Below are 16,527 nucleotides of genomic sequence, written 5' to 3' on the forward strand. Positions count from 1 at the left end.
TCGCATTTTCGGTCTCAACACAGGCTGATGAAAGTGGTCGTTAGTCAGTAATGCTTGAATTCGGTGTTCTATTGGGTTGGGAACCATGTCTTTATGATCAGTTCACCGAAGTACGTACACTATTCGTAATATATACATAGGAATATTCAACTCAAGTATTATATACTTATTTTTCATATGAAGAAATTAAGCAGTGCGAGGATTGCTATGTTATAAGATGGAAAGTTTCTGCGAAACTTCAGCCTGTTCCTACTACTAGCGCCACTAACGGGGTGTAGTAACGGGGCATTACCTCAGAACAATATTGGCGTGCGCGATTCGTCTTGCATAATATATCTCTGATTTTGTTGAAACCGCTCTTTTTCGTTCTGCTTTTTCTTAAGATGTAAATTTTATGAGTAAGAAAAACTTTTAATAAAAGATCTAGTCTAATATAATTAAAAAAATTAACTGATTTAAAGTTAATGTATTGATCAATAATGTATTTTTTAAATCATTTGAGGTTATTTGCTATAACTCTTCATATAATGATAGTGTATTATTTCATTGGACACATTGTAAGTTATTATTTAAGTTATTTATTTCAAGATTTTTATCTTATTTCTAATTAAAAATATTCACTCTTTGAAACTTATTGCACTAAGTTTCTGTAACAAGTAGTCACTGAATAACATCTTAAGTTTATAATGCTTTTAAGAAACATTATTTTAGTACCCCTATGTATCAAAGTATTTCTACAAAATAAAAATATGTCCTGTAAATTAAATTCGAGGGGGAAATGAGACTCTAAGCTTCTGAATCATTTCATGTTTGTTTTCTATTCAAATGCATTAACTGATGCAATAATATTGGTTTTTAAAACACTTTATTGTTTAGTTTTTGTTAAATATCTTTGGAAACATTTTTGTCAGCTAAAAATTATGTCTACCCTAGACTTTTTCATCAATGAGAATACAGATTTCACGGCCCTAGAACAGAATTTATTTCTGACCCTTCTTCAAACTGAAATATCCGTATTTTATTTAATATTTTGTAAGATTTTTGAAGTAGCAAAATTTTACTTTACACTTTGATTTTTAAATAATCTATTTTATAAATATGCAAAAATATTTACTTCCACTTGTGTTAATTGTTCTAGAAATTAAACATTAACAGGATATTATGAATGGGAACATTTTAGAATACCTATGTTGTCAAATATATATAGCCAAGATCTTTGGTGTTGCTATAAGCATAGATTGCCAAATCAACAATTAGCCTCAATTTAACCTCTTAAGTGTTACTGAAGGCTTGGCTTTGTTCATCTGTGTTTGAACTTCAGACTGTGTAATTTATTTTAGCATGAAAGAGTAAATAAAATGCACTCATTTCATTGTGAATAAGTTACACTTGATATTTTCTACTGATACTGTATATTCTTCCATACACTTGCAACTTTGTTTTGTTTTTTTTTTAATATTTGTTACCATAAATTATTACTGAATTGATGACAAATTTCACTCTAACCAGCTTGTCATGGTTATTATTATTAGAGGATTAGGGTACATTGGAAAATACATCTGTTTAGGAAATACTGGGATCAATGACACTTAACCTTTAAGTGATTATTAATAATAGCCATATTTCATACACTAATATTTTCCTTAATTTTTTGTAAGAAAAAAGAACAAATTTTTAAAAAACAACTTCACCCAACAAATTAAGTAAATAATTGTTTAAATATATAGTTAAAACATTGTAAAAATCAATAAATACAATTTAGCTCGGTGGAGAGAATTTTTTTAACAATTAAAGTAATGATGTTGGTAAGAATGAGTAGTAAAGAGAACAACTTAGTAGAATTATTTATCATTATTGGTGATGAGACACTCCTTACTAAATTGATGCAGGTAGATATGCTAAAATTATTCCGTATCAATATTTATTTTATGTATAAAAAAATTTGCTGCATTTTTTTATATATTTTTATTACATATTAAATTTTTTGTATGGAATTTTAAACTACTTAGCAGTCTTGAACCTAATCCTTCTTTCTTGCATAATCGAAGTTTTCAAACGATTCTTATCAGTGATGTACACAGACTGACTTGTATCTTCTAAAAGATTCATTTATAACATTATTATTAGTGTTGGAACTTTAGTTACTTGAACTAGATCTGAAAATAACCACTCGCCATGTGGCGAGTAAAAAAGAAGTGGCGGTTTAAATAAACAACTGGTCACTTTCTCCCATGTTTTTTTTAAAAAACTCGTTTATTGATAAAAGTACATTAACATAGAAAGAGACTCTGGAAAACAGAATTTTCATTAAAATGTCTGTCTCCATTCAAAACTTTGATCTTTCAGAATCCAGCAATTTGTGATGGAAAGATTCGCGAGGAAGAGTTTTTTAACAATTAATGTATTTCAAAGTTCTAATGTATACATTAAATGTATTGTGTCCCAAACAATTTTTACATGAAGTTTTTTTTTTTAAGTCGGTATGTTTAATAAATTATGTAACATATTTTTATTTTTTAATTAACTTTTTATAGCTGTTGATTATTTCTAATATGAATTTTTTTTTTTTTAAATTTAATATTCAATATTAAATGAAAAATACCTATTAAATGGAAAAGACCTATCGGTATTCGTCACTGACTTTTTAAGTTTGAGTAAAAAGTGGCTACTAAGTTGTTAAAGTCTACTAGTTACTGGCAACTAACTGAAAATTTAAATTTTCAGGTTTAATTGAACATTTAAAAGATTTTTGGTGACTGTTAAGTTAAAAAAGAGCTGACTGAATGCAATTGGTCAACAGTTTTGCCTACCAGATTCATTAGTTAAAATTTCATTATTTTTTAAAAATTGAATTTTTATTGTTAAAACTATCCTTATATAAAATGTGGTATTGTAAATTAAAGTGCCTTTTCTTGATTTTTTTTCTTCTGTTTTTCTTTTCAAATTCCCTTTGAAGCATTGATGCCTTTAGTTTTTGTGATTTGAAATTTATAGTCATTGTTATATACTTATATTTTTCAAAATAAATAAAGCTACTCTACAATTAATTTTAAAGCTCCAGATTAATGAAAAGTGATTTTATTTTTTCATGATTTTACAGCATCCTATGATGTAGAGGTATTTTGCAAAAGAGCTAATTCATGTAACTAATTATTTTTTATTGTGAATAATCAAGCCCATTGTTATTGTTGCTAAGATTCAGATTGGGAAAGAGATAATGTTTTTTAATGTCTCTACAAAACTTTCCTTTATCAAGAAAATATGTCCTATATTAGAAATGGTCTATTAATGTAGGCAAGCTCAAATTCACCAGTCTGCTAGTGATTTCAAAGAACTTAAAGCAAGTGTGAACATTCAACGATCACTACTTTTTGCAAAGACAAAAAAACTACGTAGATTGAAGAAATAATAATTTGTAGTATTTGTTGCTGTCAGGGTTGGGTTTTTGACGTCAAAAAGTGGTTTTTGACATGACAAGGGTATAATACTGGTTTAAACTGTCAAAAACCCGTCAAAAATGACAAAAACTGAAGTTNGCCCAAAAACGGCTATGCATCCGGCTCTGTGCACTTTTATTTCTAACGATGTCTAAAGCAAAAAAATAATATTAAGTCACTAAAACTTGCTGCCCCTTATCTTCTCAGAGCAGTTGCATATTCCAAGATTTATTGGTTACTAGTATTTTACTTTCAATCAAAAGTGATTTTAATGTTTTTTAATTTTTATTTTATTTTACTTTTTAGGTACATTTGTTATATCTCTAGAACTAATAAGTGTAATGAAAATTATTATTTTTCCCATTTATGAAATTCATTTCCTAATAATCTGCAGAAAGTAATTTTATATAATTTTTTTGATTATTATTTTTGAGTATTTGTTTTTTTTTTATTTACTAGTATTTTTCAGTGATAAAATATATTGCAAAACAAAAAGTGCAAGAAAGCAAGATTATTTGAGTATAGAAAAATTAAAAAGTGATTCTTATATATATATATATGTAGTCCCTGCCCAAATTATAAGATGCACTATAAGATTCTACGTAAAATCTTAATTATCAGGTCAGGGTTGGGTTTTTGCCGTCAAAAACTGGTTTTTGACATGACAGTGGTAAAAACCGTGTTTTTACCGGTAAAAACTGTCAAAAACCTACTTTTTTCTTTAATTTATAGTATGTAGCAAACTAATATTATTTTCACATAATTGCCTTTATAAATGAATGTTGTAAATGATTGCTATTGATTTTGCAACTATATACACATATTCATATAGAAGGATATGCATTCATATAGAAATATTGTAATATACTTACTGAAAATAGTAACACTTACTGTATCATTATAGCTTGATTTGCAAAGGATTCAAAATTTTGCACTTCTTAATTGTTAGAAATAAAGAAACAAACAAAAAAGCTTGGAACTATTAATAAATTCAGGAACTAAAAAGAAGAATTTAAAATTTGGCATATCTTAAATATTAGAAATAAGCTAAGCAAAATTTGCAACTGCTAACAAACTCTAAGTCAAGAATGACTTGACATTTTTCAGTAAATATGCCAAACAAAATGATGCTTGGAAATGTTGAAAATTTTGTTTAGTGTCCTAATATTTTACTTCAAATAGTATGTTTTGATATAATCATGTTGGGAAAATGTAAAAATCTGTTCTTAAATATCTTTTAACAACTTTTTTTCTAATTTTATTGCCCAAAAATGAATTAATTTTAAATTATAAACAGTTAACTCAAATAGAAATACAGTTTTACCAAAACTATGGGTTTTGGACAGCTTATGACGTTTTTGACAGAGGGGTTTTTGACATGACGGTAAAAACCATGGTATAAACCGGTAAAAACTGTCATGTGTCAAAAACTTGCCAACCCTGTATCAGGTAATACTGTATAGCTTTATTGTTTTTACGCGGCTGAAACCGGTTTGCATTTGTGTATCAATTGGTTGTCATTGTAAGTTAAGAATAAATACAGATGGGAAGTATATAAAAAAATCTCCTGTATAACAACCCATTACATGTATGCCTAAATATAAAAGTATTGCATATAAATGTGTGCAAAACATGTAAGTATTAAAAAACTACAGTGTGTCTAATAATTTGGTCAAATTATCATAATATACTAATATAATACCTGATATAATAAATATTCTTTATTTATATAATATATTGTTGAAGTTATTCAATCGTCTAATTTATATTATATCTCATCTAATTTAACCAATTGATACATGAACGTAAACAATTAAAACCGGTTTTAGTCGCCTTGAAACAATAAAGCTATATAGTATCATCTGATAACTAAGATTTTTATAGTGTGTCTAATAATTTGGCCAGGGACTGTATAAAAGAAAAACTTATTAAATATATCATTGATATGTTTCTGAGAGAACATTTCTATTACAAAGAAAGTCAAGCATAAAAGAAAACAAGATATGTCTATAACTCTTTTTTATCTTCATCCCTTCTAAATATATGCTGATATGTATATAGTGTATATATATCTGTATAGTTTTTATAAGTTAAATACATATAAAAGTTATTTTTGAACAAATTTTTAGCAAAATTAGATCGCGATGAAAAAGTTTCAACTAGTCACTAAATTGCTTGCAGAAAGTTATTTAATTGAGATTTTGTGATTGCTGAAAGTTTTCCTTTTATCTAAGTCAGGTGTGTATGTAGCATGCCTTCTGTTGATATGCTGCAATATCCTTAAGAGATATGTGTATATCTTGACTATAAATCCTTAGCTATAAATCTAAATCTTGACTATAAATCCTTAGTCATTAATTGAGTTGCATTTAACACTATTTAAACGTAAAATTTGAATTTGCAAACTTTACCATTTATTGAAACATATACTATGAAAAATTTTCTCTCTTAATTCAAACTTAAAAATAATTTATACTTATACTCTACTGCTAAAGATCTGTTTTTCTTATGTAAAAAAATAACTTTTCAAATACTCTTTAATTATCTTTGTTGACTTTTCTTTAATTGCAGGAGGAAATAACTAAGATTGTTTTGCCTCTCCGCTTAGTAGAAGAAAATGGTAAATTAACTGTTCGTCATACTGAAGATGAGCAGATATTAACGCAAAACAGGTAATTCTGAAGTACAAAAGAAATATATACAGTAGAACCCACTTATAACGAGCCCACTTTTAATAAGATTCCGGATTTAATGAGTGAGATAGAATATCTTTATATCTTCTAAAGAATCTGGGAGGAATTCACTTACATTGTTTATTTGAAATATTTTTTTACTAAATTTGGATTTATCAAGCATTTTTCTATTTTCTAAGTAACACGTTATGTACTGGTCCTTCTGTATATATATTTAGTATAATGCCAGTTACAACTAAGCATTATTGTTAAATAACCATGCATTATTTGAACATGTATTCATTGAATTTATTTTAATAGAATACTCTTTTTATATTTAGATTATACAAAGCATTTGTTCCTTGTGTTGTGTTTCTAGTCATGGAACTAATTTCATTTTTTGCTGGATTTTCTCTCTTTGTAAAAGCTCAGCAACAATTGTGTATCCTTTATTTTTGCTTCAATTTCTTTTCTTTCCAGGCAAATTTTTTTTTCCAGACTTCTCAACCATTAATTAATTTTTGATTATACCAAAATACTTGATATGATGCTTGATACACACCACACTACTTGATACTTGATACACACTACCCTACAATTATGGAGGACACACTTTCAGTTTGACATTTTTTTAAAAATTTCACTATAAATACTTAGAGGAATACTTAAAATTTTTGTAACTCTAGAGTTTAGTGCATGCGATTTTTCATAGTTAGCAAAAAGGTTTAAAGTTTTCGGAGGTGTGAGGAACCCAGGGGACCCACAATAGATTATGAAACAAAACAAGGATTTTTGAACACCCTATGCCAGAAAATCATGCAATAAGTTTGTAACTTGTATCGATTACTTTGGTTGTTAATTGCAATAACTTGTCGTGAATTCTGTAAAGGTAGCTTAAATATTTATGGATATGTTGACATTTTTATGGAAAAAAAAACTAATTTTATTGTCATACTTATTTTGCTGTAACTTTAAAAATATTGAATAGAATTAAACAAAATTTTTGGTACAATTTGAAATTGATTACAAAATTATTGTTTTGAAATTTTTTTCTTCTTAAAACTACATAACATTTGAGTATTTACAGTTGTTCTATCATACTGCACCTGTGCAAAAAGTATTTGAAAAACTTTTTTTCGTGATTTTGTAGTTAATTGTATTTGGAAACTAAGAAAAAAGGCTTGATTTGAATATGTTATTAATTTAAAAATTTCCAAGCAATTTTTTAAGTAGTTTTTGTACCATTTAAAAGAAAGCTTAAACTGATCAGGGGTTTTCCACGTATTTCACTTTGTAGTATTGCTAATTCCCTATAATAACTGGAAGCTATAGTCGTGAGATGTGATTGTATAAGGAAAGAAACCATTTGAAATATAATGTAATTTAGTAAAGAGTTAGTCTTCTATGTGCTGCAATGACACTATTAACTCTTCTAAGCATGTGTGTTGCAAGATTTTGATATATAGCTTAAGGTATTTGCATCTATTCCTGCTGCAAGAATGTGACCAGCTAGGCTGTAAATTTTGGATGCAATTCTTTGTCTTGTCAACAGCAATCGAATTCGTCCGACAAATGTTCTTTAAGGCTTAATTCAAGATTCCGAACAGACCAGAGAAATACATTTCACATATATATATCGGGATGCCACTCCTTGATAGAGGCTGTGACAAGGCACAAAGCATTGTTGTCTCGGAAGTAACTTTCCCCATTTCCGTAAAATTGCCAGGGTGAAGGTAGGATCTGATTGTCCAGAATATTCCTGTAGACCTCTGCATTCAGTCTGCCAGAAGCAACATGTAAAGGTCCGAGACCATACCATGAAAATATCCTCCAAATAAGTACATCACCGCCACCCAACTTGACAGTTGGAATAATACATGCAAGTAAGAGAGGTTCACTTGGCGCTTCGCCATATCCAAATTATTTCAGTTGACTGGTTGAGCATATTGCAAAACTCATCGCTCCATAAAAAGTTTTCCAGTAATCTACCGTTCAGTGTTGTATGCCCCAAGCAAGTCTAGCAGCTTTGTTGGATGGTGTTATATTGAATTTGCTTGTTGATAACGTGGAGTGGTTTCGTGAACTTCCCTGCTTCAGGACATGCCGATCTCTTTCACTAAGTTTACAGGGATGACCAACGTGCACATTTCCTATCCCAACTCCTGTAGTTTTCCGCAATTTTGCCAATATGCTTGCCACTAATGTGACAACAAATTATCATACCCCTTTCAAAGTCACTGAGTTCCTGTTACTGCAGCATATTGTCACAACTTCAAATAGAACTAATGACTTGACTATTTCACATATCGTATTTGTCTTTAATAGAGATAATGTGTGAACACTGGATCTGTATAAATATTGAAATGAAGACTGATTTTATGCATACCCAATTCAGTTTTCTTTTAACTTTTCCCCCCAGATGTGCAGTGCAAGAGCTACTTTTAATACTCATCTTGCACAGTTTTTAACAAATTTTTTTGAATTAGAAATTTTAAAAAAATATTTAAAACTGAAAGTGCCTCTTCCATTATTTTTGGTCAGTGTATCTTAATAATGCTTCAAATTTTATGCTTTTTATTTTTTGTTTGTTTTATTTTTATTGTTTCAATCAAAAAGTATTTAATCTTAAATTTTTATTCATATTATTAAAAGTGTTAAATTTTTGTTAATTAGAACTTTCTGAGGAACTGCAGTTTTTTTTTATTTTTACATAGTTTGACCGTATCTGCATTGAAAATGCCCCGTGGCAGAAACACGGCGACACAGCGACATTGTCGCAGAAAGCGACTGAGTTCTTGCAGAAAGATTTTTTTTATTTGGGAAATAAAAATTTTTGGTTTGCCACAAACAAAAGTTCTCAAAATAAATTCTGCAGAAACAGAAGCTGTTTTACCAACAAAAAAAATCATTTTCTTCAGAAACAAAAAAATTCTGCAGAAGCAATAATGGTTCTGCAAACTTTTTTTCTTACAGAATTGTTTTAAATATTTTTTTTTCTAGCGTACCGCGGAAGGAGAAAGCGCTCGTAATTCTCCGTTAATCTCCAACACAAACTGTTACTGGATAAAAAGGGGAGAATTTTTTTCCCCTTTATTAAGCTATTTTTGGAAATTTGCCAACTTCGGTCTCTATCGCTGGCGCAGTAATTTGCTTTGTGTTTTTTTATGAGAACAGAGCATTTTATACGCATGCGAAAAAAATCGCATCCAATGAATATGGCTCTAATACCGATGTTTCAGTACTGATAAAGACTATTTCGTTTCGAGATGTTGAATAGACTTGAGCATATTGAGTCGGAAACTGCTTCTGCATACTTCGTGTGGAATCAGTGCTATATATTTACACAATACAGTGCGAAATCACAAGCGCTGTGTATTTTTTTCGTTCTGAACTTAATCTGATCACGAAAAAAGTTTTATTTACCTCCTTTTTTTTAAAAAAAAAATCTTTCAATAAGTCAGTACAATATTAATCGCATCTAATTAATTAGATAAAATTAATTAGATGTAGAAAAAATTGAAACAAACATTGCTTTAATTTTTTTGCTTTTAGAATTCGGTTATAGTCAATACTATTTTATTATTTTGATTACTCAACTTCAATATTAATTTTTTCACCTGATTTGTTTCTGTACCTGATATAACTACTATAGTGAAACATTAAATCATACTGTTTTAAACTGATACTTCAAATTCAGTTATCTTGTTTTATAAATTTAATCTTTTTGTCCATTCTTAGCTATTTCTATAAGTTCTATCTTATTACAGGTTCTGGGTAATCTTTATTTATGCTCTAGTAAGCATTTTTGTCTGCAGATCTATACATTTATAACTTTTCGTTATTATCGAAGATTATGCAAATTTATACTTAAACAATTTAAACTTATTAAGAAATGTAAACTTATATTATGAAATTAAGAAAAAAAAATCTACACAGTTTTATTCTATGCATGTAGACTTATTTTATAAACACGAATTTCATCTATTATTATAAATTCATTACACATACATTTATAACGATAAAAATATCTTGCAGAAAGATATTGGTTCTAATTAGGTTTGTTGCAGAAAGTCAGAAAAAATTCTGCCACAGGGTGAAAATGTTAAAAAGTTATGGGTTGAAATTTATACAAATGGGAAAGATGAGCAAATTTTGTAATGCCATGTGTATAAATGAAATAAGCTTTTGTTAACTTCAAATGGCTTTTTTTCTAAACAATAATTTTACTGTCAGAAACTCTCTAACTCATTCAATTTGCTAACTGAAACTTACTGAATAAACTAAAACATCTTGTATACAGCAAAAGCAACTTCTGAGATATATCGAATTTTTTTCATTAATTTTTTTTTTTAATGAATTGTTTTTCTCTGCTTTTTAATGTAATTCCAAAGATATAGTTTCTCTCTAGCTCCTCCAAAGACTGATTAAAAAATTATAAAAGTATTAAAAATTTTTAGTCGCATTAGAAGCAACAACATTATTTTAATCCATGCTATTAAATTTAAAATCAAATTTAATAAAAGTTAAAGAGTTTAAATGTCTGCATGTTTGAGAAATGTTATTTTAAGAAAAGGTAATTAGAAGTTAGTAAAAGTTTATTTATGCAAATATCCTCCGCATAATTTTAATAGTGTGGTATCTTTATTCATATGAGTTTCAAATTTTATTTTAAGAAAAAAGAAGCATTAGCATAATATACTTTGTGGGGCCCACTGTTTTAAATATAAAAATTAAATTACTTATTTTTCTGTTATTAATAATAGGAAGATCTCGAAAAGTGTCTGTTCCACCGTGATAATACCATTGCATTGGCACATCTAGAATTTTTTGCATTAAGGGGAGGGGACACTATATTAAATTTTCCATAGTAAAATGCACAAAGCTTAAAAATTTTACATTATATATATATATATATATAATCTTTATCTCTAAAATTGCAAATCATCCATCTGAAAAAAAAACTGCACAGTTTTGCGGGTTTATAAACGTTATTTAGCAGGAGCTGTAGCCTCTAATATGATTAGAATGAAGTTAAAAAATATTAAATCTATGATAGTAAACAAGACCATGTTGAAAAGAGCAAATGAAGCTTTCTCTGATCTTCAAGCGATATCTGAAGTGAACAAGACTGAATGAACGTAAGCAGTTCCAGAAGTTTGCTAGTGATACCAAGCAGATCAGAGTCCCTGATTTAAAACAGCGTAAATCCATATATTATATATATTACATTTTTTTGGAAATTACATTATTAACAGTAAAATCAAATCAATATATTACTAAAGTTATTTTCATCATTTATTTTTATTCTATTACATTTTCATTAATTTATGCAAATTTTAATTATTTTATTATTTTTATACAAAATTTTTGATGGAATTTTAAATAAAAAATATTGTGATTGTGTTAATGTAATACGGTCAAAAGTGAGTGGTGGATACTCAGGGAAAGAAGTGTAAAGGGCGAGCGTAACAAGTTCAGATCACAGAACGATCTAATAAGAACAGGGGTTAGGATGCAATAACAAGCTGAAGTGGATTTTCTTAGTAAGCGCAGGGCTGCTTGACCGAAATTGATGGTTGTCTACTTTTATTGGCGAATCTAAAACAATCATATATTAACTTAGGTAAATATCTGGAATATATGCTAGATCTGATTTGATAATTACACTTGCCCCGTATTTCATACACTAATGTTTTTTTTTTTAAGATCAAGTGGCACTGTACACATTTGCTTGGTATTCTGAGCACTGATGTTTTACCTAATTGAATACTAAATATCGAATATTTATTAAAATATTAACAAATATATTAATGTCAAATTGGACGTAATAAATATTTCGGACATTCACCAAGTGACTGTGATTGTTGACATTCAATAGTGCAAGTCAATGTTCTTCAGATTTCGAGCATCAGTAATAGATATAAAGATAAAAAACCTATATAAAAAGATTGTGGAGTGCAGCGCTTATGTTGTATTAATATCAAATGGCACATCATTTATGGCTGCTGGCACAAATACGGTAGCACATCCAATTTGCTTATACAGAAATGGAAACCAGGACCTTTGCAGTTCAACAATTGTGTACAATGGATGGTGGGGCTGTTGAAGAATTGTATGATAAAAGGAATCTCTTAGATACAAATTTATGCCATAAAATGCATAGACCACTGGAACAGAGCAAATATATGTTAAAAAAAAAAGTCGGGGTACATTGTAAAAAGCAACTGGCCCTCTATCGGATTGTGACTGGCTTTTTACCTATTAACACAGCAAACTTTCGTATGATTTCATCATATAGAGACTCTTATTCTTTCTTTTTTTCTCTTCTTACTCTAAGAGGTATTCTTTTACAGCCAAGTTTTATCGTGCCTTATTTAAAAAAAAGACTTTATAAATTTTTACGAGATATGTGATATACCCAGAATGTGTGGTTCTTACAAAATAATTTTTTCTCTCCAATTGACGTGGATGTGTCTATTCACTTGCAAGTGCCAATTTGAAAATTGCACTGGAACATGAAAAGAGAGGGAGAAGTATTCTACGAATTGGAATGCAAGTGCGCATTCCACTTGTCTTGCTTTAGGAGTTTTCTTTTTTTTGTACAAAGTTCGATTACTACATCATCTCAAAACTCGATGAAGAAATTCCAGACTAATCTGGTTGAAAATGGACTAAGGAAGACTGTTATAAAGGTTTTGAAAATAAACAGAAATTCGAGAGATTGTTAATATTTCCTATATTGTAAAATATTTTATTTAATTTTTATTTGTAACATTGTATATTTATTTTGTAATAAATTTTTGAATACAATTTTTCACCTTGATTTAAATTGCACAAATAAAAAAATGGGACAGATCCTATTTGAGACCATTTTTAATGACATACTGGGTGCTAAGTTTGGAAAATTGCTCTCTCAGCAGATGGAGAAAATATTGAAAAAAATTACTGTTTAAATTTGTGTGGGAGAGTGAATTGCTTATTCAGCGATATCCAATAATTTACATGTGTCAATATTTCTTTTAAAAAGTGTATTTTAAATTAGACCGATGTTGAGTTTCTTACTCGTGAATTATGTCAAAATAATCAAAAAAGAGTTTTATTTATTTTTTATTTCTGTACAGTCCAAAAAAAGTAATTAATTTGCCTTGAATGGTCAAATTCTTTGCTGTGTTATTGTTTTTCAGACAAGACTCATATCCTGAAATAAATCGTTGACATTAAAAATGTATATTTCCAATAAGACTGAACAGGAGAAGTGGAATGAAGTAAAAATTTTATGAATTGTATAAATACTGTTTGCTAAAGCCGAGGTTTGCTTGTCAAAAGCAAGCTATGCTTTAATAGACTCTGTAGCAACCAAATATTTCCGATTTATTCTTTAAATTCGATATCTCGTAAAATCAGAGCTATTATAAAGCTAGTTTACCTCTACTTATGTAACTTAAAAAAATTACAAAAATTTGTTATTTTTTTAAACATATGGGCTTATTTTCAGGAGCATGTTTTTTTTTTTTACGCATTAAATGCTTGCTTAAGAAGAATTACTGCTTAGGTAGTGAGGTGTACCTTAAGCTGCTTATTTGAAAAATAATTTGGTCGTGAGTCAACCAATAGTTACCTGTTACGCAGAAGGCGTGTAATTGTTCAAATACCTTGCTAAATTGGAACAATTCATATTTCTGGTGTGATTCTCAAACAATGAGGATTACACAGCAGGTTAGAGAATGCTAGTAATTATTAGAATCTAATTATAATTAGATAGATTTGAAGGACTTTTTTTTCATGCTATACGATAAATATTCTATTAGTTGTTTTTGTATATTTCTTAACAATTGCTAGCTTTATTTTGTCACATTGTTGGAATATTACTCTTATATGGTTTCATTTACCATGCATATGTCAAAAGTTTTCTTCTTCTTGTTGTTTTGAGCCCAGCAGTATTGCCTTTTATATCAGAACTTGTTATCATCATCAAACATTATTTCATTATGTTTTAATTTTGATTAATGTCACAATCATAATTTTTTACTTATCATGTTATAACATATTTAATTGCATTCTTCGTGCATTTTTATCATTGTATAGTTTTCATTAAGTTATCATAAAGAAACTTTTTTTTTTATTCACATTAAGTTTTAACCTAGTTTGACAAGTTAGCTGAACATACTGCGCGATAAATGTATTGAAGTATAAAAATTTCGTTTATTAAAAAAATTATGTATGTTTTTGTATAAATTGAAAAAGTAATATAAGATTTCCAAATTATTCACTTTACCTACAGATTTCTTAAATTAAAAATGTTTTTCATCGATTCTCAATTATTATGCATACACTATAATATACATTCACTGCACTGCATCCCACAATCAAATTAAACATACTTCATTAAAAGCTCGAAACTCATTGCCGGATCTAAACTGACAAAGGTAATACCAAATTATTGCAAGGTCCCGCAGTAGATGGATCATTAAGACACCATTATTGGCAGATCACCTAAGTCACACATCACTAGCTGTGGTCATTTTCATCAGCCTGCGAAGGGATTGAGGGTGTGAGGTATTGGTCTCCATTTAACTGTTTATCATAAGTGCTCGATTTTCCTCACAGGTTGTCCAGGTACCAAAGCAGGGGTGCCATCCCTTCTGCAGATGATCAAAATTGTGCTGGCATGTCTTCAAATCATCCTCAGGGATATTTCCCAGACTGTCGCCAATAACCCATTGTGCAGCTCTAGTGCAAAGTAAATAAATTATTTCTACGACAATTGTGACACTAAATCTGCACCAAATTTGTATAATTTTGATGACCTGCTGAAATCATTGAAATTTATCTATTTTTCACTAACCTGCAACGAGAATGTTTGTAAGCCAAAAATTTCATTTTTGAAAAGTCACTAAAAGTGCGCTTATAATAGGTTAAGTATTACTAGGTTTGCCAGATGTGTATTTTGCGTTGTGACAACCTACTCAATGCATGATAGAGTTTGGTAATTGTAAACTTTTTCAATATTGGGTACAAATGGGTGTGAATGGGTACTCCTAACTGTTTAGATTTAACTGTTTGTTGGCCTCATAAGTGAGGGGATCTCTGAAGCAGGGAAAGGTATTCAACGTAACAATATTTGCTTTGTGTATTTATGAGGAAGGGAGAACCACTTTGCATGCTTCAGAACAGGTCTTTGTTTATATTTAGTGCGAAAGACTAGCTTTTATGCGAAAAATATCAACGAGCTGGGTCGAAGCTCAGGTATTATCGTTGTAACTTCGTCACAAAATGAAAATTTGACCAGTTATCCATTGCATGAATCTGATACTTTTTTATTAAATATCTGTCCACAAAAATTCCAACATATCTTATTTTTATGTTTTTTTGAGCATTGTGTTTGAGATTAAAGCTATTTGAAATTGTATATAACTCCATGCTGCATACTTATAAAGTTTTATTTTTATTTATGCATTTATCTAGAAAATGGGACATATAATTAATAAGGAATGAAAGAAAATTAAACATATCATAAAAAAGAAACTTATAAGAAAATAATACAGAATATAAATCCTTTTTAAACAACATTTTACAAAAGGAATTGTATTACTAAAATTAGAAAAAACAGATAAAATGAGATTTTGCAAAGCCTTTAAATTTTATTGTTCCTATGTTCCCGATTTCAAAATAAAACTTTTACATAAATCATGAAAAGTTTATTTTACATATCATATGAAAAAATAAATAAAAACATGAAAAAAAAACTGATATAATTGTAATTTAATTACTGTATTCTCATTTGAAATAAATGCTTCTAATGAAAAATCTGTTTTCACTTGCTTTGTTTAATAGTATTGATCAAAAGTATAAAAATGCTGCTAACATTTGAAACTCCTTCTATGAAGTCTCAACTCTTCCAGTTTTCATTTTTTCACATAAATTTATCTTCCCCCGATTCAATAAGGCCTGGTTTGGGGCCTTAGCATAACACTATACAGTAGGTATCTTACACTTACTGTATAGTGTTATGCTTCTTTTGCTATATGATAGTTCATTATTTTTTAAATCACTTTTTGTTAAATATATATTTGAAGAATGAATGCTCACAAAATTTCAGTACAGTCCGCAAAAAAAAAAAAGATATCACCCTGAATAACTTTCGTTCTAATGATCGGATTTTCACGAACTAAGTATCAATCTTAATGGTTCCTGGGGGTGACCTCAAATATGCTAATTAATTAGTGCTAACTATTAATTAAGTTACGAAATCAGACACAAAAACGTACTTTTTCTGAATAAACATATAATTTTTTTTACATATTTGGAATCTAGACACTTGAATTAGGGGGGGTAGACAAAATTTTAAAAAAATTGGGTGGTAAATTGGGCCGCAATAAAGGTTTATATATTTGGCGATAGTCCAGAAAACCGCCAAA

General features: G+C 28.9%; 1 protein-coding gene across 4 annotated transcripts; it reads left to right on the forward strand.

The window, feature by feature from the left end:
• LOC107446670 (transmembrane protein 107) lies at positions 1 to 15,916 on the forward strand. 4 transcript variants are annotated; one of them, XM_016061381.3, is made up of 4 exons: positions 1 to 110; positions 6,009 to 6,109; positions 6,451 to 6,551; positions 13,949 to 15,916. In XM_016061381.3, exons 1-4 carry the CDS (start codon positions 51 to 53, stop codon positions 14,104 to 14,106), a joined length of 420 nt encoding a protein of 139 aa, XP_015916867.2. In that variant the 5' UTR covers positions 1 to 50; the 3' UTR covers positions 14,107 to 15,916. The 4 variants fall into 4 exon arrangements, 2 of the variants coding, with proteins under 2 accessions (XP_015916867.2, XP_015916866.1); XR_006225336.2 differs by lacking the exon at positions 1 to 110 and adding an exon at positions 280 to 398; XM_016061380.3 differs by lacking the exon at positions 1 to 110 and adding an exon at positions 326 to 557.
• The last annotated feature ends 611 nt before the right edge of the window (positions 15,917 to 16,527 follow it).

Source organism: Parasteatoda tepidariorum, chromosome X1 (assembly GCF_043381705.1).
Source record: "Parasteatoda tepidariorum isolate YZ-2023 chromosome X1, CAS_Ptep_4.0, whole genome shotgun sequence".
Classification (NCBI taxonomy): domain Eukaryota; kingdom Metazoa; phylum Arthropoda; class Arachnida; order Araneae; family Theridiidae; genus Parasteatoda; species Parasteatoda tepidariorum.